This window comes from Sapajus apella, unplaced genomic scaffold (assembly GCF_009761245.1).
Source record: "Sapajus apella isolate SASKATOON/1434 unplaced genomic scaffold, GSC_monkey_1.0 scaffold134, whole genome shotgun sequence".
NCBI classification, from domain to species: domain Eukaryota; kingdom Metazoa; phylum Chordata; class Mammalia; order Primates; family Cebidae; genus Sapajus; species Sapajus apella.
Genome location: NW_022437074.1, coordinates 2,132,533 through 2,155,043, shown reverse-complemented (window position 1 = coordinate 2,155,043; position 22,511 = coordinate 2,132,533). Strand labels below are relative to the sequence as shown.

The 22,511-nt window shown below is 36.2% G+C and overlaps 1 protein-coding gene across 1 annotated transcript in view; it reads right to left on the bottom strand.

The window, feature by feature from the left end:
- Window positions 1-3,481: 3,481 nt before the first annotated feature.
- Window positions 3,482-22,511, bottom strand: part of SLC5A7 (solute carrier family 5 member 7) — a 28,334-nt gene continuing 9,304 nt past the window's right edge. The window contains exons 5-9 of the mRNA XM_032263002.1: window positions 19,563-19,711; window positions 15,669-15,812; window positions 11,518-11,671; window positions 9,040-9,257; window positions 3,482-7,453 (exon numbers count right to left, since the gene is read on the bottom strand). Coding sequence (XP_032118893.1) covers window positions 6,824-7,453; window positions 9,040-9,257; window positions 11,518-11,671; window positions 15,669-15,812; window positions 19,563-19,711 — 1,295 coding nt within the window. The 3' untranslated portion in view covers window positions 3,482-6,823. The remainder of the gene's footprint in view (window positions 7,454-9,039; window positions 9,258-11,517; window positions 11,672-15,668; window positions 15,813-19,562; window positions 19,712-22,511) is intronic.

Below are 22,511 nucleotides of genomic sequence, written 5' to 3'. Positions count from 1 at the left end.
TGAATTACATCTGATCTGACATGGAGGGGAGGTGTAGACCAACATAGGGTTAAATTTCAAGTCAGAGAGAGGCCTTAAAGAGTCTATATAGAAATTTATGTCATTTATAGAACATGATTTGAGATCAGGGAAGATCAATTAACTCATCCAAGAGCACACAGGAGGAAAGCCAGGACTGAAGGCAACATCTCCTAACACCTAGGGTCTGGACAAGATGAAAGTAATAAAGAAGAATCTTCAAAGTAGACTCTAACAGGCCACCAATGAATGTTGAAAACTTGCTTCTACTTCAGATTTTATTGTTTAAAAAGTCTTTTTTTAATTAGGAGATGGAGTGAACTAAAATTACTTGCAAGGATTTTTTTTTTTTTTTTTTTTTTGTCCCTCTAAATAACTGTGATAATAGATGCGAAAAGAATAGGAGACGGCACCAAATGTGCACAAAGTCATAATCAGGTCTTTTTATTTTATATTATGTTTAAAAATCTCTAGTTTTAAAAACATTTTTCCGGGACTTTGTAGTTCTCTTGGAAAACGAACTGTGGGAAACATTTACTACATATGTTGTTATTTAATGCAAATGTTGCTGAACAAACGAAAATGTAAAAAGGAAGTTATTATAAAATAGAACACTATGTAGGTTAGATTTTTTCTTAAGGATAAATTTGGACTTAATGTTGATTAACAGAAACCAGAACATGTAGCGTTCATTGTGTATGTTCAAGCTCTGTAAACACAAACAAATGTGTTTGAGACAGCAATTGCTCTGCATAGGTTCAACCCAAATTGTTCCTTGCACTTAAGTCCTGGCTTACATTTTGTGCCCATGGCCATCATCTGTGCCTGGGACATTTTAACCTACATAGAGTAATGTGGTTTGCAATACTTGCCTGACCTTGATGTTTTCATATTTCATGTTAATCTTTATTGGAACCCATTAGCACATATTTCCCACCCCCAACCCACTCTAAACATACACATTTATGAGCTCTGAAGGCCAACTTTGGATGATTTACACATTAAAAAATAATTTTTAATATCCTGTCATTGTTATTACCTCTTTAAGAATCATTTGAATCATGTGATATCTTCTAATGAAATGATCAGAAATACACATTGCAACTAAGCTAAAGAAATTTTTCACTGACGTCCCCAGCTTGCAAAACTGCCACAGGCTTTTCCCTTTCTGTTCTTTACTCTGGTCACAAAGTACTCTTGAATAAGTGATATTACCCCAAAATTCCAGTATAAATGCTGAGGTAAACTTTACCATGGATTTAGCTACTACTAGTTAAACCGGTGGTCATATATGAAGCACCATTTGGGCGCATGCAGCACAGAATAAAATTTCTGTTGATGAGGTCCTTGAAAAGCCAAGTAAAGCAAAAATGACCTATAAGTCAATGTATTTTAAAACATATCCCTTTTTTTTTCATCCTTAACATAGAATCCACGCTGATAACTAGTTGAATACAAGATTCCAAGTCAAAATGATTTCCCAAAAGCTAGATAAATGTTGTCACAGTTTTCCCAGTTGGAAAGTTATAGTTATGGTTTCAGGTAAGCTTGTGGGCATCATATAATTTACTAATAAAAAGTAAATACCATCTACATCTGGGAAACTGAGGCTCACAGAGGTTAAGTGACTTGGCTAAGACCATACAACTCTTGTTTCCCTCAATCTGATGCTGAGCTGCTGTGTGAAGCCATGTGTGTCTTGTTCTGTGGTCCCACTCTCTCTCAGCTACTGCCTGCCAAGCTATGCTACAATCCCCAAGTAGGTTTCCTAATAAGGTCATAGTTGAAAATTTAGAGATACTAAAGATGTTAAAGATTATTTCAATAAGAAGCCTTACTAAAATAAAATAGATTCAAAGTGTTTCAATAATTCTGCCAGCTCCATCCATTTTCAGGCCCCAAGGAAAGAGAATGTGATTCCTGGCACCATCCTTCTGTATCCTTCAGGGCTTTCTGAGTCACAAGGTCTCCAGATGATTCGGAGACCCTTCAGCCAGCCACTCAGGACCTCAGAATTTTGGGTTTTAAAGTGGGGAAGAGAAAACAAGATGCCTGTTCTTTGTTTTTAGGTGCTAACACTTGCTAAATTCCTTCAATGCTGAGGAAAAGGGAGGGAAGAGTTCAATTTAAGAAGGGAAAACTTCTGCGATGACCTGGGGTTTTCATTTTTATTTTCTAGAATTTCATAGTGTTAGTCATGGTTTTAAGCAACTGCTCATTCAGCTATTGTACATTTTATAGACATGGAAACTACAGTGTTCTCTTCAGCTTCATGTGTGGCACTGCACTACCAGAGGCTTTCAATTACTTTTTTCAATAATACCTACTGCTCCAAATTCTATCATTAGGTTTTTAGCCTTACTTGGTGTATGCTTTTTAACTGTCTTTATATGACAAACTGATAAATCAACACAGCAGTTTGGCTCCAAAATACATAATGCAGTACCTCTTTTAAATAAATAACTATAGTTTTCCAACCAAAAATAAAAGTGGGATCACCACAAATTCTCTGACTTTAGAGAATTTAAATAAGATACAATGGCTGTTTTTACTGTTTTGGAACGTTTCATTAGGTGATGGTATAAAAATAGTAGAAATAATAATTATCATTATCCCATAGCTCCCTGGATCTCTCTCAAGAATGTCTGTCTGAGAAGAAAGCTAATGATCAAATTTAAACTCTCTAGATACAATGGGTAAAATGAAGATAACGTCCAGAGGCCCAATATTGTATTCTGATACAGTCTCTTTTCTGGTTCTTAATAATTCCCCCACACTATAGATTTGTGATAAAACAAAAATGTATAATCTTCAGAAGTGTGTCCCCATGGCAGACAACTCGATGACATACCTACTTATTCTTTCCTTGAGTCATCCCTACACTCATTCTAGGCCCTTCTGTCCTGTATACTTCCAAAGGCATTATTGGTTATTATAATTAAGGCACGAAAGGCCAAAGTTCTTCTGAGAGTATATACAACTACATGTTTAAAGACACCTTGAGAGAATAAGATGAGAGACACGGAGCACATAGTTGGAGCACAGTGGCAGCCAGTTTGTCTCTTAGTGATTGACTTCATGTAACAACTGTTAGGCAGCTGTTCGGTTTGAAAAATGGAGATATTCTTTATGGGATTGGAGTGAGTATAATTGGAGTCGCCTGGCTGGCTCAGTCAGTAGTGCATGAGACTCTTAATGGATATCATTCTATTGATTTCTTTGATTTACAAAAGAGCTGTGTACAATGGTAGAATGTCTTTTCCAAGAAAACAATTTAAATTTGTTTTTGAGATATGATATATATTGCCCCGAGACTTACATGTAGTACAGCATTTCCACTTAGCATTTGCATATCCTCCAGTAATGAGACAGCTTATTTTGATTTCATTGCATAATTGTCTTGAAGCACCATATATATTTAGTTTAAGAGAGGACCCCAAAAAGCCAAATTTAGACAACAATATCCTAAATTGACCAGTACAATTTAATATCATTACATTTAAAACATTTACACAGTTGTAAATCTACTATTTTAAGCATAAATTTATATAATATTTTGACAGACAAAAATATATGTTCTGGAATTATTATATGCATCTATCAAGTGGCAAACTTACAATGAGTTGTACATCATACCAGTGTAAATTTACATGAAGGCTAAAACAGAAAAAAATCATAATTTATGTTAAAATATAATGCTAATTATTTCCAAATAAAAAGAGGAATAGCCATTATATTAGATTCACTTATTTCAAGCATATATTCATTTCATATTCACATAAAATTCATTACTTGTAGGTGTAGCAATGAATTTGTACTTTGATACTGCGTGAAACAATTTGTTGTTGTTGTTGCAGTCCAGCTACAAGCTTGCTGTTTTGAATATGTGTGGGAAAGAGAAGTATTTAAATTACCCAAGAAATATGTAACAATCATATCAAAAGTATGAAAATAAAATATATGTTTTATTCTACGTTTTATCCACATATATTGCCTTCTAAAGTTAATATAGCCAGTGTCTAAATGTTTTGTTTATTTTAGTTTCATTTGAGGGCAGATTTTGAAAATCAAGTCTATTGACTGAAGCTGGAAGAATACATAAATGTCTGCATTACTCATTATGTCAAAACAGAGCAAATGATGGGTACAAAGTTTACTCTTCCACATTATTTCCCAGCCTTGTGATATAACTATCTTGGAAATTGGGGGGAAATTTATGCACACATATGTTAAGTGAAGATCTTTTGTGATTGTTGTTTCCTTTCTTGTGTTCTTTAAATTTTTTTGTACTTAAAAATCATCTTGCTAATATTTAGCACATTAGGGGATTAACAAAAAATTAGTTTTTATATATCTACTTCGAAAGTAGGTGAGGAATAATGGGTTCTAAACAATATAATATTATTCATAGGCTGAAATTATTGAAATTATCTAGTTTCAATATTTTGAACAGGGCAAACATTTGCCCCCGTGTCTGTCTATTGTTAGAAATTGAGTTAAATGGAAAACATTTTTACTGTTAATCTTTTTTTCCCCCACTGGACTTAAATGTGGCTGATGGGACAATTGTTGCCCAACAGAATGGTACAATGTAAAGATACCTGTAGAGAGTCTATGCCTCCCTGTTGCATTCTGTGACATTATGAGTGAGGTGTTTCCTGATGCACATGGTGGAAGCCTGTGCCTTAGCAGGTTGAGACAGATGCTCAGGGTGACAGGATGGATAAAAGTCAGTGTTCAGATAGCATGCTGAGGAGCATGGTGCATCTGGAATATGTTTGCTGGGAATCGTGGTCTCCCTCCAGCTATTAATTACTTTTAGGTGTTAAATGTTTTAATCTCTGCAGTTTTTCTTTAATGAATTTCCTGCCCATTTCTCTTTTCTCAATTAATATCTGAGAATCATGCACTCCCATACTTACTGGTTCCAAAAATACGCTCCTTCCATGTACTCCATAGTGTACTGAATATATTTTGAGAAAATAGATGAGTAAAAGTAATTCTCTTTTCATTTAGATATATATGGTATTCAGTGAATATTTTGAATGCAGTGTAATATTTGCCATTAAATTTTGAAAAAGCACTGAAAATATGAGACAACATGTAAAATTATTTAATTTTAAAATGATTTTAAAATAAAAATTATCTTTTAAAAATGATCTTAGACATTAAATTCATGTTTAATGATAAAGATGTATTACTTGATGCTTTGAAACAATCACAATTAAAACTTAGAAATTCTAGGGTCAAGATACAACTTTTATTCTTAATGCTGAACACTTAGTTTATTTTGTTCATGACTTGCAAAAAAGAAATATTTTTGAAAAAAGTTCTTTAGTTTCAATAATTCAGACTGACTTTCTTTATGGGATCAGATTGCCTGATCAGTTTTCAGTTCATCGCTTAACTCTGCTGTTTTAGACATGGCTCCAATTATTTCTATAATGTGTGACTGGTGTGAAAACACTTGAAATGGACACAAACCATTACACCCACACACTCATGTGTGTGTATGAGTGTGTGTGTGTGTAACACCAGAAAAGGAGCAAAACATTATTTAATGACCAATCTCATGAATGTTATATAGACATCAAATATTTAATGGCTTCTTTCCTTTAGGACTTATTTTATTTTCTGCTTCCTTCTGCATTTTAAAATTGACTACGTACTTTTTGTTGTAATTATTTGTCTAGTCTCTAAGACTGGCTTATATGAAAAAATGCCAAAGAGTAGATCCCTTAACACTGAATCCTTCCTATCAATGAATATGTAAAAATTAGTAGAGTTTGTTTTTTCTCATTTTACTACTATCAGAAAGTGTTGTGGGGGCTTCCCACAATAAGTATTCAATAAAATATATGTTAATTTAGCAGTGTGCCTCTTATTAACCATAACTGATGCTGTGTAGCTACCTCTCCTTACATAAGGCTCAATTTCACTTCCAATATTAACTTACATACTAGTTTACATATTACTTATTTTATCATGGGACAAAACTTTATATGCTTCAGATGAAGATAAAAATATACTGTTCTTCCTATTACTTTCTGCTTAATGAACTTATTGCTTTAACATCGGCTAATAATCCTTCAGGTACTCTTGTTTATGCATATAGTAGCTATGGAAACATACAAATCAGCCCAGTTCTCCTCTACAAAGGTGGGTTCTATCTTCCTATCATCTTTCACATAAATAAATGCCAGTATACAATATTTTTTGTGTTTGCTTTGCCAGTGCTCAGAATATTACATGCCATTACTAAAAGAATAACAAACTGCATATTCAGCAAATGTTATATCTCAGAACATGAAAGAAAGGATTAATCATCACACTAAGAAAAATCAGCTGGTTAATTCATTGCACCATTCAAGGGAGTGACTGAAGTTATTCTCATAGCTTCAATGCTATAATTAAACTGGACTCATCAGTGTATTAACACAAAGTTTGTGTCAAAACTATCCAATTTCCTTTTCCTTAGGCTTTTTCATATCTACTTCCCTTTTTTTGTAATAAATATAAATACTCTGCTTGGCTCTCTTTTCTCTAAGTGGGGCTTTGTTTATTTTTTATACCTAGCAAAACTGTCTAGCATCAAAATCAACTCTATTATGGATGAGAAAGAAAGTTGTTGCTTTCATAGGTGCTTCCTGCTAGCTTGGCTTGTATTGTGCAATTGCACTTAATATGAATTTTTATCCTCCTGAACATTATTTGTTAGGATATTTTTGTATTATGCAAATCATCTCTCCAGAACTACCCTATTATAGTGCTTTGTTTGCAAAAGCAGTATTTTATTTAGATGAGGTCATTGTAAATTATCTTCAGTCCCAGAACCTTCTGGACTGGAATCGACATCGAGCAAGGCTTCTTTGTTGGTGAAAGTTGAGCTGAGAGTCATGCTCTGCCGCGGCTTCACAGGTGCAAGTTCATCTAATTTAATATTTTCATTTTTGACAAGAATTGTCTTATCCATGTTTTCTTCACTGTGTCTTGCAACAACAGCATCAAATACATCTAATTTAGGTGGCAAGGTTCCACTTTCAAATAGGTATTTGGCTAGATAAGAGATGCAAATGTTGGCTAGGAATGAAGTAACCATGGAAAGTGTTTTAAATGGAAATTTCTGATTATATATGCCATTATTATCCAGGTAATAGCCAGGGTAGAATATCAAGGGCTGAAGATACAGGTATGGCTCCCCTCCAGTTATTCTCAGGAAGAGGCCAGAAACATAACCTGCCACGGCCCCATAGGTGTTGGTTCCCTTAACAAAGAGTACACAGAGCAGCTGGGGGAAGATGATGATGTAAACAAGGTCAGAACTGAGGTACCAGAGCCCATACACAGTCTTTGTCAACAAAGCCATGGCTGTTGCAGATGCTCCAAACACAAACACTGTGATTCGCATGACCCAAACGATTTCCTTGTCTGAAGCCTGTAAGAAATTGCCACAGTGTCAACTTTTTGCACAGTGTCTTGGCTCATTTAGACAAAGAATGAGACACATTTTGTGCTTCAAAATTGGTCTAAAGAATTCCCTGGGTTCAAATGGCTTAATCTATGGGAAAACCTAACATCAGCTACAGTATCAAAAGCAAACAATCAAGGTGGCTTCCTGGGTGGACTTTTGGAAGGGGTTTCTGTGAACCAGATGCATGACATAGGCTACCTGAACCTTTTCCTGAATGCATAGGAGGAAAGGTAGGATGAGCTAACATGGTGTCAGAGAAGGATAATAAAGCAAGGGAGGATTCATATTAGGGAACAGTTCTTATGTGGCATTGACAGAGCATAGGCTATCCTTACTTTATCTCTTTGTAGAAGTGCTATTATCCTTAAGGCTAACTAACTACCTTCTCATGCCCTTGAAAAGACACAGGCACACATATGTTTATTGCAGCACTATTTACAATAGCAAACTCAGGGAACCAACCCAAATGCCCATCAATGATAAACTGGATAAAGAAAATGTGGCACATATATACCATGGGATACTATGTGGCCATAAAAAGGAATGAGATTATGTCCTTTGCAGGGACATGGATGAAGCTAGAGGCCATCATCCTCAGCAAACTAGCACAGGAACTGAAAGCCAAACACCAATGTTCTTACTCATAAGTGGGAGTTTAACAATGAGAACACATGGACACAGGGAGGGAATGACACACCCATGGTCTGTTAGGGGGCAGTGGTGGGTGCAGGGAGAGAAAACTTGGAGGGTGTGTCAATAGGTGAAGCAAACAACCATGGCACACATATACTTATGTAACAAACCTGCACATTCTGCACATGAATCCTGGAACTTTAAGTAAAATTAAAAAAAAAAAAAAAAAGAAAGAAAGAAAATGCCTTGTCCAAGGAGTTCCTTGGTTAAATTGAAAACAAAACAAAACAAAACAAAACAAAAATTCAATCAAATCAAAACAAAACAAAAACAAAAGCAAAAACACTGGGATTGTTTTGTCAACCAAAACCTAGAGAGAGGCAAAGCTTTAATCAAACAAGAAGCTTGCTGTTTTGCAACCACTTTGATTCAATAAGGAAAATCTAATTGAGAGGATGTTTTCCTGCAAAGGTGGACTTGGGAGGGCAAATATAAAACAGTTCAGAAATACGTGTCAAATACACAAATATGTGTCAAACAACTTGCCATGCCCTGCTTCTACCAAGCTTCTCCAGCATCATAGAGAATTTACTTATACTAATAGTTTTGCTGGATTGTTTAGGTTTCATTACTCTTTCATCAGAAAGACAAGAAGGTTAAATGATAGCCCTATGATTGTACCTCTTGGGAAATAATTATATCGATATTTTTCCTTCAGTTTTGACATGAGTAATGTCATGTATTGATAGCATCCATTCAGCATAAGTATACTTCGTTATTGAATCTCATATGCTTAATCAAAGTACAGTCAGATTTGATGTAGAAAATTAATACATAACACTGTATATACAACAAATATAACACCAGGAGCAGCAAGAGCAATGCTAGTCAATTACAGGTTGAAAGAAAATTCTTACATTTTGTCTGAAGGAAAGCTGGTAGATGTTCCGTGCAAACATTGAACTTGCTGACAAGATGGAAGAATCTGCTGATGACATAACAGCAGCAGACACTGCCCCAAGACCAAAGAAAGAAATATACACAGGGCAGAGATACTGCAGAACAATTGGTAAAATCATGTCTGCCTCTTCGTTAGTCTTGGGATCTGGAGGCCCATATGCAGTCTGGTTCCAGTCTGTTGAACAGAATCAACAACCATTACAACAACCAAGAAGCCAAATGTTCTTTATCTATCTAGGGTCATTTTATTTACTAGGTTGTTTTGAAATAAACTCAGAATCATGAACATTAGTCTGCTTAGGTGTGAAGTCCACGTGCTAGTCAAGTGGAAATGTCTTATATCTCCTTGTTTCTAAAGGCTCTTGGTTTTATAATTAGTCTTATTCATAATGGCTGCACAGACACTAGAGTTAAGATATATATTTCTTTTCTGCAATGATGATGTTGCATTGTATAGAATCATAGAAAACAAATGCTCATAAACAGAATTCTAGAGTATTCCTTCAACCACTTGGAAATGTGGTGGGACACTCACTGTTTCTTCTTTAAGGCTCAGTTATCCATGTGTAAATGAAGAAAGACAACAGTGGGGCTATTCTCAGCCATCATCTTTCTGTATATAAACTTGGTTTTGAAGCTGCCTCAGCATTAATTTCCTCCCAAGTATTTCCATATTGCATAGAATTTCACTAGGTTAAGAACAGTCCCTTTTTATTGAATAAAAAGTACAGTCATGCGGCTGAAATTTTGAGGAAGTTTTGGATGTGGGTAGGGTAAGAAGACTTGAAACATAGGTTTACCTTTGAATACATAGCTTCTTTACTGGTTAGTGGTAGCACGTGTTAGTGGTAGCAATGGAATCCTTAGATGTACATTAGCGTTGTTGGCTTTTTACTTGCTGAACTTCTTTAATATCATGATCATAGGACCAATTAGGAAATGTTTTCTTTGGATCCTACCACTTTTTCTTCCCTTATGTTCTATTACAATTGGCACCAAAGCTATGCTTACATGCAGGCAACTTTATGGCCTTAACCGAGATGCTATGATAACAGAAATAACAAACAAGAATGTGTATCTAATCCAATAAAAAATAGGCTTAATGCTGTTTCTCTTAGCCTGTGTTCCTACAATAAACACACACACACACACACACACACACACACACACACACACACACAGATGTTTTTCGCTTGTGAGAGAAATACTGTCTTTTTTTTTTTTTTCAAAGACAAACACTACATACCACCTTTGTCAGTCATCTCTACATCTTTTGAAGTGTTTGTCTCATGGATGAACAACTGGAATGGAGAGTGTGCACTATGAACCAGGATTGCTCTCCTAAAAGTTAAACAATCCAATAAATGACTCAACTAATTGAAAGTCAAAGTTGCCATAGGAACATAACCCTGGATTACCTTCACAAAATACAACAGGGCAAAAGATGAACTTTAATCTATTTTATTACCTCTACCTAGAAGATGCCTTTGAATTTGGGTTAACATGATATATTTTCACTGAGTGTTCTTAAAAGTTACGGCACAGGAACATAATGATCAGGAGTAATTAATATATTTAATTAAATTAAAGGTTAGCTTTTGAACATGTTCTACAAAGAGGCTAACAGGAAGATAAATATTTTGTAATGTTCTTTCTTTACAACCAATTTTGGGTAAGTTACTCTGTACGTGATTTAGTTTCTTAGTTTGTCTTGAACTAAACATTTATTCATTGATTTCTTCAAGAAAGAAAACTCCTAAGTAAAAACTACTAAAAATGTAAAGCAGAAATCTCAAGTTCAAAGTAATCTTTATGGAGGTCATGAGGATGACAGGTAAACTTCTGTAAGCCTGTGACTCTATAGCTTTCAACTTACCTAGGGATTTTAAAAGAACACTAGTGTCTGTCTCTATCTTCTGTTATTAAAATAAAATTCTTGTGAAGTAGGCCAGATATTGATGTTTTTAAAAGATCCCCCCACCATTCTCCAGTTGATGTCAGCATGCACCTTGGTTGAGATCCACTGCTGACAGGGGTGCGTATAAACAATGGATAAATAGACCAAAACTGGGAGGAGGGTGTGCTCACCAACGTTTCATAGTGGAGTGAGAAATCAAAAAAATTTGGGGCTGGGAGCAGTGGCTTTTGCCTGTAATCCTAGCACTTGGGAGCCTTTGGTGGGTGGATCACCTGAGGTCAAGAGTTCAAGACCAGCCTGACCAAGATGATAAAACCCCATCTCTACAAAAAAAAAAAAAATTGGAGACTGCTGAACTATAATACAATTTGCTGAATGCTATAAGAAAACTAAATATATATGAATGCGATGAGAAAGAATTCACTATGTGGAGGTAAGAGGGAAGTGAGACGGAAGGGTGTCTGGGTGGGGACTGGTAAATTAACTGGCACATGCGGTGAAGTTGCAGGAGATTCACCTGTTGATGCTCCAATGGCTCCAATGAGTATGGCTGGGAGAGCCATCACCAGGCACCCGAAAGCTGCCAGGAAGGACAGCACTTGAGCATAGGTGGCTGAGGATGAAGAGAGGACCCTCTGGAAGTATGCTTGCCATGGGATTCCACCCAGCATCTGTGTGAGAAACACAAGAATCGAGAGTGAACTAGAGGCAAACATGTATTCCATTTTTTTTTAAAAAAGAGGTTTATTGCAATCACATTTACAACAGTCAAAAGTACAACTTAGTAGTATTTAAAAAATGTGGCATGTAACCACAAATATCAATTCCTTTGCTATGGTCTGATGTTTATGTTCCCCCCAAATTCACACATTGAAATTTTGATCCCCAAGGTTATGGTATTAGGTATCAAGTTGACAACTTTGGGAGATTATTAGCCCATAAGGGTGGATTCCTTATAAAAAAGAACTAAAGGAGTTTTCTTTTTCCTTCCACCATGTGAGGAGGCAGCAAGAAGGTGCCTTCTATGAGGATGTGAATCCTCACCAGGCATTGAATTTGCCAGCATCTTGATCTTGGACTTCCCAGCCATCAAAAATGTGAAAAATAAATTTGTGTTGTTTATAAGCCACTCAGTTTATGATGCTTTGTTACCCAATTAAACTAAGACAATGTTATCATCAACTTCCAATTATTCCTGAAGTTCTTTTTCTCTATAATTACATAGAGCAATTATTTCTTTTCATTAATTTACCTATTTTGAACTGCATTTAAACTACCCTAGAAGCCTTCAATTTGCTATCATCTGGTGGTTCTAACCCTCATAAAATGTTCTCAAAAAATAATTAAGATTTTGAAAGTATGACATTTAATCTGAATCAATGCAACCCCAAAATATTTATACACTCTAATTATGTGCCAGGCAATATAATGACTGTAACAGCACAAAGATGAATAAGACATGGTTCTTTTCCTGGAACTTGCCTTCTACTGGAAGAGTCAATGTATGTGGTGTTTTCCAAAGTGAGCACTGCAGAGTGCTCAAGGCAATACAGCCGGCATCAAATAAAATACTAGAACTTCTATGTATGCTCATTTACTTTGTACCTAAATATTGTATGGTTGCTTTTATTAAATGATTTATGTCATACATTACTACAGAATATATAAGCAACTGATAGATACACATACCTATATTGGAATGTGCTTTAATTTCTTATTGAGCATATATAATAAAAAATATTTAAACTATAATGCAATTTGCTGCATGATATAAAGAGGTCTGTATGGGAATTAAAATGAGAAACCATTAATTATTTGAGATGAGAAAGAGGTGGTAAGAAGAAAGAAAGGGTAGCTGCATGTTAACAGGAAAACCTGCAGAAATGACGTGCAGATTGTCCATCAACTTTGAGAGCATTTTCCAGGTGGAGATGGAGAGAGAAGAGAGTGCCTGAGAGAGAAACTAATAGGAAAAAGGAAAACAACAACAACAACCAGGCAGCTGAGACCACTGGGTATTTGGTATTATGAGAGGTCAGTGTGTGAGGGAGTGGTTGGAGGAGAAGCTGGAAACGTACTTTTAGCTAGATTACTGTTACTTCTCTTCCTGGCATAAAGTCAATATTCAATAAATATTGGTTACATGAATGAATGAATTGATGAATGAGCCTGTCATAGCACAGTGTATTGAGGTTTCGTTAATTGCCTATCTCTCCCACTGGGTTCTGGGTCCTGGAGACGTCTGTCTTATCACGATCTCACCTGGGCCAAGCAGAGTGTCTGCTATGTAGATATCAGAACAATCTCCTTCTTAAAAACGCCATGTATGTTCAAAAGTAAGGAAAAATTTCTAAAATTCATAACCCCATTTCTCAAGTCTATATTCTTCCACAACATTTTCCTTTCTTTTTATGACCTGTTTTATGAATGTATCATTAACATCTTTTATGTCAATAACTTATATTGATTGATACATCATAAATCACATACTCATCATCCTGGACATTTAGGCCATCAGAAATTTTTATGTAAGGTGAGGCCTGACTTTGTCTACAAACAGAGGCTCTCATGATGCAATGAACTTAATGTTTGTCCTGCTAAAGTTCACATGTTGAAACTCTAATCCCAATGTGATGGTATTCAGAGGTAGGCCCTTTGGGAGATAATCAGGTCAGGAAGATAGAGCCCTTATTATGGGATTAGTACCCTTTTAAAAAGAGGCCAGAGAGCTCTCTCACCCTCTTTCCACCATCTGAGGGCTCAAAAAGAAGTGGACAATTTGCAACCTGGAATACTGCCATCTTTAGAACCTCACCATGCTGGCTTCCTGGTCTCAGATTTCCAGCCTCCAGAGTTATAAAAATTATATTCTGCTGTTTATACGTTACCCAGTCTATGGTAAATTGTGACAACAGCCCAAACTGACTAAGGCAGGTGGCAATATGGAAAGTGAGGATGGGGGAGTAAGAGGTGGGCAGGCTGCCATCAGGGAGACTAGTGGGGGTTATCATAGCAGACCAGGTAAGGAATGCAGTCTACCTAATAGAGAGCTATTATGGGGACTGTGGGCAGGTTGCAAGTGTGACCAAGTGGAGTTACACTGACAGTATCATTAGCAGGACTTGACAAGTCATCTTCAGGTAGGGGACGTAGAAAAGAAAACTGGAAGATCAAGACCACTGATGTACCATCTCAAGTCTGATTTCTATAGTACATTCATTTATTCAACATCCATTATTTCATTTTAACTTGTCTTACAATTGAATCATGAATATAACTAAGTCACATAATTTTTTAGAGCTGGAAGAAATTTAGCAATCATGTTATATAATGTCTTATTTTAAAGATGAGTAGTCTGAAGACAAAAGTGTGGTATAGGGGAAAGGACTGTGAGGTCTTAATGTTCTATTTTAAACCCTAACTCAGACAATGGTGTGATGATTGACAAACTGCTTAATTGCTCTAAGTCTCATCATCTCTATGATGTAACATGAGCACCTCTACTGTGCAGGTATGGTTACATATACATATGTACTCTTACTTCGTCAGTTCATAATTTTAAGCCATTCCAGAAAAATGAGAGCCAAGGGATTTCTTAACAATCCTTAGGCAAAGAAGTCCTCCAATCCACGGCTGGAAGCATATATTTTCCCCACATTTTCCTGCCCTTTACTAGAAAAATGTTGAGCGGAAAAGACATAGTTACTTTGAGTGTTGAGGTAATGCCAAAATTCAGCCATATGCCGTGATCACAAAGTTATACAATATTGCCAATCTTCTACAGAGAAAACAAAAATAACCAATTTCCTTTTAAGTTTATTATGAAAAGTAATGTATTTCTTTTTCTAAGAGATGAATTTTTGTAGAGATGGGGTCCTGCTGTGTTGTCCAGGCTTGTCTCAAACTCCTGGCATCAAGTGAGCCTCCCACCTCAGACTCCCAAAGGGGTGAGATTACCGGGGTGAGCCATCACACTCTGCCATAATCTATTTATTATGTTGAAATCAAATACATTGTGTTTTTTCAGACCTAATTCCTCTAATTAGCACAGTCATAAAATCTGGTCAGTTCTAGTTGTTCCCTCTTGCCTCAAGGGGGTCAGCCATTATCTTTTCAGAGTCCTTCTCGAAGTGCCTGTACCTTTGCCCAAGGGTTCTGCCTGTTTTCCAGCTTCCTCTGGCTCCTGAGGGCTTCCCTCTTGGCGTCTTTCCTGGGTGATGCCTCCCTTTCCAACCCACCTGACTTAGGGCCTCTAGCACCTCTAATTCACTTACTCTGTAATCCAAGAGTGAATGAGAGACTTACTTCTTAAGTTGGGTTTCATGCCTTAATACAAAACACATAATAAAGCTTCCACATGGTTTTGCCTTCCAGCTGGGGAAAGTCCTGGGGTAGGGCATGTTATTCCTGGACTTACATCACAACAGAAATGAGGACACACCACACAGAACACCTCATGCTGTTGTGTTAGGGCCTCGTTTGTTCTCCACCCTGACACTGTCAGCCACCACAGTCAGGCCCTGGCTCCACCCTCCCAATAGAGAGTCCTCAATTTGGAAATATCCATGAGCATACAAGCACATTTTTCACTATGAATATGAAAATCTTGAAAATAAATTTGATTTAGGAACGATTAGATCACATTCTTCAGGTAAGAGCATTACTTACCAACAACAGAAAACTATCAAGCCAAGTGTATACTTCAGATGAGTCAATAGTTCCCAGCCACGGCTTCTGGTATTTGGCATGCACAGCAGTAAACCCAATGTCTGCGACTGCAGGATGTGACAGTGCAAAGGGGACGCTGATCCACTGCAACAGAAAGTGACACTGCACACCCAGGCCGTGGTTTTCAACTGTCTGACATATGCAAGATTTATGCACCTCACACACTGCACAGCTCAGTAGTTCCTCTAGTTCAGACAGAGAAGGACCGGAAATCATGTTCTCTGTTTTTTGTTGGGCATCATAAAATACTAATTTAGATAAATTAAAATAACACATTGACTATTTCTATGCTTGATTATACCATGTCATAAAACTATAGCCGCAGCCACCAGAAATCTCTAGGAAGAAAATATTATATTTGAAATGTGTGCCAATCTCTCTCACGTGCACACTCTCTCTCAACCATCTATCTCTGTCTGTCTGTTTGTCTGTCTGTATCTGTCTATTGATACACACACACACACACACACTCACACACATAGGTAAATAGGTAGCTATTGAGATATACAGAGATATATATGTATATCCCCTTGTGTATGCGTTTGTGTGTGTGTGTGTAAAGTGGAAACCCCTTACTTCAGCCCCAGAAGTGGAAGAGGGCAGGGGGTGTGGATTGTTTTTGTTTTCCTCTTCTGTTAAATGTTGGATAACACAAACTTGAGTTCTAATAAAGAATTGCATTTCCCAGCTGCTTGGGAGGCTGCGGCGGGAGAATTGCTTGAGCCCTGAAGGCGGAGGTTGCAGTGAGCCGAGATTAGACACTGCACTCCAGCCTGGGTGACAGAGGAAGACTCCATCTCAAAAAAAAAAAAAAAAAAAAAAATTGTATTTCAAAAAAATAAATAAGGGCCAGGCACAGCAGCTCACGCCTATAATTTCAGCACTTTGGGAGCCCTAGGGTGGGTGGATTGCTTGAGCTCAGAAGTTCTAAACCAGACTTGGCCACTTAGTGAAACCCCATCTCTACAAAAAATATAAAAATCAGCCAGATGTGGTGATGTACACCTGTAGTCCCAGCTATTTGGGAGGCTGAGGTGGGAGGATTGCTTGAGCCTGAGAGGCAGAGGATGCAGTGAGCAGTAATGGAGTCACTGCACCCCAGCCTGGGTGATAGCCAGACCCTGTCTCAGAAAAAAAAATAAAATGGCCAGGCATAGTGGTTCATGCCTATAATCTTAGCACTTTGGGTGGCTAGTGGGAGGATTGCTTGAGTCCAGGAGTTCAAGACCAGCCTGGGCAATATAGTGAGACCTGGTCTCTACAAATAATAATAATTAAATATAATAAAAAATTAAAAAATTATATTTGAAATATATATCCGTATAAAAGTGTGTGTATATATACATACACGTATATACACACACTTCTGAAGTGTGTGCATGTATATATGTGTGTATATACACACATACACACACACTTTTGTGTCTTCTGTGAATTAGGCAAAGATATCCATTCATTAAGGGAAACATATCCATTCATTAAAATAATAAGAAAATATTTCATTGAGAAATATATGGATGAAATATAAGCCCTCAAGGATGGGCCCAATACTAAAGAAGAATAAAGAATTGAAGGATGAGATGTTTAGATGAAGTAAGGCAAAGAGTAGGAGAATATATGGTGTGTGTGTGTTTGTGTGTGTGTCTCTGTGTGTGTGTGTGTGTGTGTTGTGTGTACACTCTCACCCACTTCTGCTGGTGACAGGTTTTACTGGCATGGGAGTAGCCTGGGGAAATTGAAGAAATGAAGATGGTTGTGTGGAGAAGAACTGCAAGCTAAAGAATTTGTATTTTGTTTTGCAGGCAACTGGAAGCTAGACAATTTCTTCTGAGTCTTAATAAGATTTCTGTGGAATTTCTTCTGAAATTTAATAACATAGACATCAACAGTGAGGTTAGCAAAAAGGAGGAGTCAGAGACAGTGGTCAGTGATTTCGATTCCACCTATTTGAAGGCCCGAAGTACAGCAGTGACACTGGGAATGAAAGAATATCGGTACTGAAAAGGAGTATGAAGAGCGAGTCAACAACCCTTACATTACAGGGAGGAGAGAGGCCAGAGAGGGAAAATGAACAGAGAAACCTCAAGTTTACAGTTTTGGAGCTCCAAGAGTGATGATAAAATCAATAATGTTAGAGAATTTGAAAAAAGAAGATGGTTTAAAGGGTAAGTTGATTATTTATGTATGCTCATAGAGCAATTAAAATTTGGAAAACAACGTTATTTAGTCCTTTACTCAGCCAATTCAATAGGGCCTTAACTAGTAAACAATAGAAATTCATTCCTTATCAATTTGGCTACATTTTGTGGCAGAAAAGATATTCTAACATATTTGCACTGTCATTTTTACACTTGTATACTTGATTTATGCACCCGTGGGTTTTAAGTTCTAGTCTCATACAAAGCAATGAGAAATCACATATAACATCAATAATAGGTTCATTCCCTGGGATTGTGTTTCTCAGAATACCTAGTGCATCAGTTATGAGAGCTGTCACTGCCAAACCAACCTGGCTCCTGATGTTCTGAAGAGGGATTTGTTTCTGTGTTCCCTGTTTTGTTTCTGGAAGCTTATGCTGATGCTAAGGAAAAATCAGAATTTCGGCACGATTCACTTAATTTTGATAATTTAAATACAGAATAGTGGGAGTCCTTAAGGAAATTAAATATTATCATATTTAGTTACAATATGAATGGATGAAATTCCATGAAATGCAATAAAATGTCTAAGAAAAAAGGAGGAAATATTGTAATCTTTGCTAGTATATGTAAATTTATAGTTAAACTGTACATCTAATTGTAGTTCATTTTTAAAATTTTTCCTCTAGGACATTATTGGAGATGCTAGAAAGTTTATAAAAAGGAGAGAAGGGCATGAGATTACTTCTTCATTTTTCATTTCTAAGTGTCTTGTGTCTAAAGTAAAATATAGTGAAATGCTTTACATTATAAGATAAATAAATAAAGATGAGAAGAATCAAGAGTACTTAACCATCCTTGGGAAAATAAATCATGAACTCTAGTGTTAGCTTGCTCTGTCCATGGCAAAGGCATTGGCAGAAGGGCATTGCCCCTACAGAATCTAAAACTGAGATAATATATGCATATGATGATGTAATCTATGTGAACCTGTGATAAACCTAGCACAGCATGGACACACCAGATTTTATATTTCTTTTGATATATCTTAGGTATTGAGTATTACATGCATAACTGTACTCTTCACATTTCTTCAACATTGACTAATGTGTGTTCAGACGCACAGAAGTGCTTTTAATATAGTGCTAATAATACTCATGTCTCATAGTTACAATAAAGGCAATAATAATAAATCTCTTTGGTACCTTATATAATTAAGAATTTTCTTTGTTTTTAAAACTCAAATAGTGATAACTAATATTTGAAATCCACAGTTTTCCAAATGGATCATGTCTATTTCTTATGAGCATTTTTAGGGTTAACCAACTAACATAAAGGGAGACTTTTACAGGTTGCCACTAGGGTTTTAATTTTCTTACCTCTGCAGAGGAAAATGGATTGCCTTAAATACCCAAAGGAGATCATGCATAAGTTTCCATCAAATATAGGCATTAAGGAAAGGAAGACCTAGACCTTTCTAACAATTCAATGGAGGGCACACTTTTCTGTCAAATTTTATCAAAAGGACTAGTTTTTCATCTAATGAATTTATGGAGAAATTCAAAATTTCATATAGCATGAGTATGTATTACTCATGAGGGAAAATAACATTTCTACTAATTTTTAATGAGTTAATATAAAATACATTATCTCTTACAGAAAAAAAGGTGCAGAATCAGTGGGTGCTCCCACTTACCAGCCCTACAAAAATGCAAAAGAGCTGAACGACATCGGTGTAGGCCACAGAATAGAGCCCGCCCACCAGGGTGTACAGAGTGGCAATGAGTGCAGAGACGATGACAGAAGCGTGCACATCCACGTCGATGATCACGCTGATGGTGGCTCCTGAAACAAACAAGGGAGTGCTGTGGTCAAGGTGCCCAAACAGATTCTGCTGTCTGTACAAGGACATAGTGAAAGTTCAATGATAACCCACATTTTCCTCTGTGTCATATGAAAGGCAATGGATGATAACACCTAAAGTTAATTTTTATATTGAAATTTGTATCTTAATAAAGTCAGTGAGAGTCATACTTTTGCTTTCTGAAATTACTGCTTTGCTAACTTACTTATGTGGCAGACAGACAGATCCATGGTACGGTTATGGAAGGCCCTGAATTACTGAGAAATTTAATTACATTATAAGAACTCAAAATAATTTCACTCTCTGGAACTCTGACTTAATCAAATACAGCCATGTGTTGCTTAACAATAGGGATGTGCTCTGAGAAACGTGTCGTTAGGTAATTTTATTGTTGTACAACTCACAGTGTGTACTCACACACAAATCTTGATGCCTACTGCACACCTAGGCTACGTGGTATCACATATTGCTGTTAGACTACAAACTCATACAGCTTGTTACTGTACTGAACACTGTAGGCAACTGTAACATGAGGGTAACTTTGAATATCTAAACATCATATCTAAATATAGAAAAGGTAACAGTAAAAATATGGTATTATAATCTTATGGGACCACTGTCATATATGCAGTCCAAGACATCATTACATGGCACATAACTGTATATGGAATATATTAGTTATATCTATGAAAAACACAAGGCTTTCTGAGAAACATGATCACCCATTTCCACATTTTACAATTAATACTCATTTGCTATTTTGTATTCACTCTGCCCCTCCTAGCCTGTGACAGCTGAAAAATGGTAAAGGCACCAAAGAATTGAGAAAAATTTGTAGGAACAAATTATTAAATTGATAAATGTTATTAATCATTCTCTCCCTCTTGAATTTGTGACAGTTCACTCTTACTTTATTTAATTGGTAGAACAAACCAGTCCTGCTCCTAGGATGCCAATATACTGAACAGCCTTAGATTTGAAGATCATATTTTTAAGTAATTTTCATCATCAAATTTTAAACTTCTCTTAGAAATCAAATTTATGTTTCTCTTTACAATATTGTTTATTGTGATTTTTGGTCCATATACTTCCACTGAACATATTGAGGTATGACCAGTTTAGACCACTTTGATTCTTGGACTGACAGTTTGTAATTCACTTGCTGCTTTACTAGTCCTTTCCCTATTGTTCTCAAAACTATACAGTTTACACATCACATTATTAAATCCATACATGTAATGGATACTGCGATTTTATGTATCATCAGTTGCAGCTAGCTGAGCTGTCTTACACACTACCCTCCTTCATCAGTCAGCATGCTAATAGTATACACAACCCCTTGGAGAAGAACTATATCAATACAAGATAGTTGATCTAAAATATCAGTAAGAAATATTTTTCAAGAAACCTTTTTCAGTGCTTTTGCTATGGTGATAAAATAAAATTATTTTCTGGAGTAAAAATCTATTAAAAAGAAAAATCTAGTAAGAAGTTGGAAAATGACAACAAAGAAGAGAGATCAATTACTTATGAGTGACTTTAAATAACTGACTAAATTATTGTTTAACAGATATTTGAAAACATTTTTTTTTCCTGAGATCACTTACTTCAAATTGAAACTTTACTTGAAACACTGTCATTCTTCTTTTGGTGCAGTTCTCTACTTTAATAATACTTCTATGCTATATATCATGAATTATGCAAAGTTCAATTATGAAATAAAGATTACTTGACTACAATATCAAAGATTTGGGGTCCTAGTAGATGCTGTCACTTAACTGTAACTCAGAGATATTAGAGAAGTCAATCACCTCTCCATTATCACTATTAAAATTGAGATAAAATTTTCTCTAAAATATTTTCTGAATAATTAAATCAATTGTAAGTAAAACAAAGTAATACTTTGAGGTTTGCTGGGAAATATTAGTCTAATAATGAAGCTATAAAATAAATACGCTGTAAAGTTATGAACATCCACTGAACTTGAGCTGTTAGAAGTATAAATATACATTTCTTTAAAAAGTTGTAAGATGTCCCTAGAAGAAAACCTAGGCAAAACCACTCAGGACATAGGCATAGACAAGGACTTCATGACTAAAACACCAAAAGCATTAGCAACAAAAGCTAAAATAGACAAACGGGACCTAATTAAACTCCAGAGCTTCTGTACAGCAAAAGAAACAATCATTAGAGTGAACAAGCAACCAACATAATGGGAAAAAGTTTTTGCAATCTACCCATGTGACAAAGGGCTAATAACCAGAATCTACAAAGAACTAAAACAGATTTACAAAAACAAACAAACAAACCCATCCAAAAGTGGGAGAAGGATACGAATAGACCCTTTTCAAAAGAAGACATATATGAGGCCAACAAACATATGAACAAATGCTCATCATCGCTGATTATTAGATAAATGCAAATCAAAACCACATTGAGATACCACCTCATGCCAGTTAAAATGGTGATCATTAAAAATCTGGAGACAACAGATGCTGGAGAGGATGTGGAGAAATAGGAACGATTTTTCACTGTTGGTGGGAGTGTAAACTATTTCAACCATTGTGGAAGACAGTGTGGCACTTCCTCAAGGACCTAGAAATAGAAATTCCATTTGACCCAGCAGTCCCATTACTGGGTATGTATCCAAAGGATTATAAATCATTCTATTATAAAGACAAACGCACTCATATGTTCATAGCAGCACTGTTTACAACAGCAAAGACCTGGAACCAACCCAAATGCCCATCGACGATAGACTGGACAAGGAAAATGTGACAC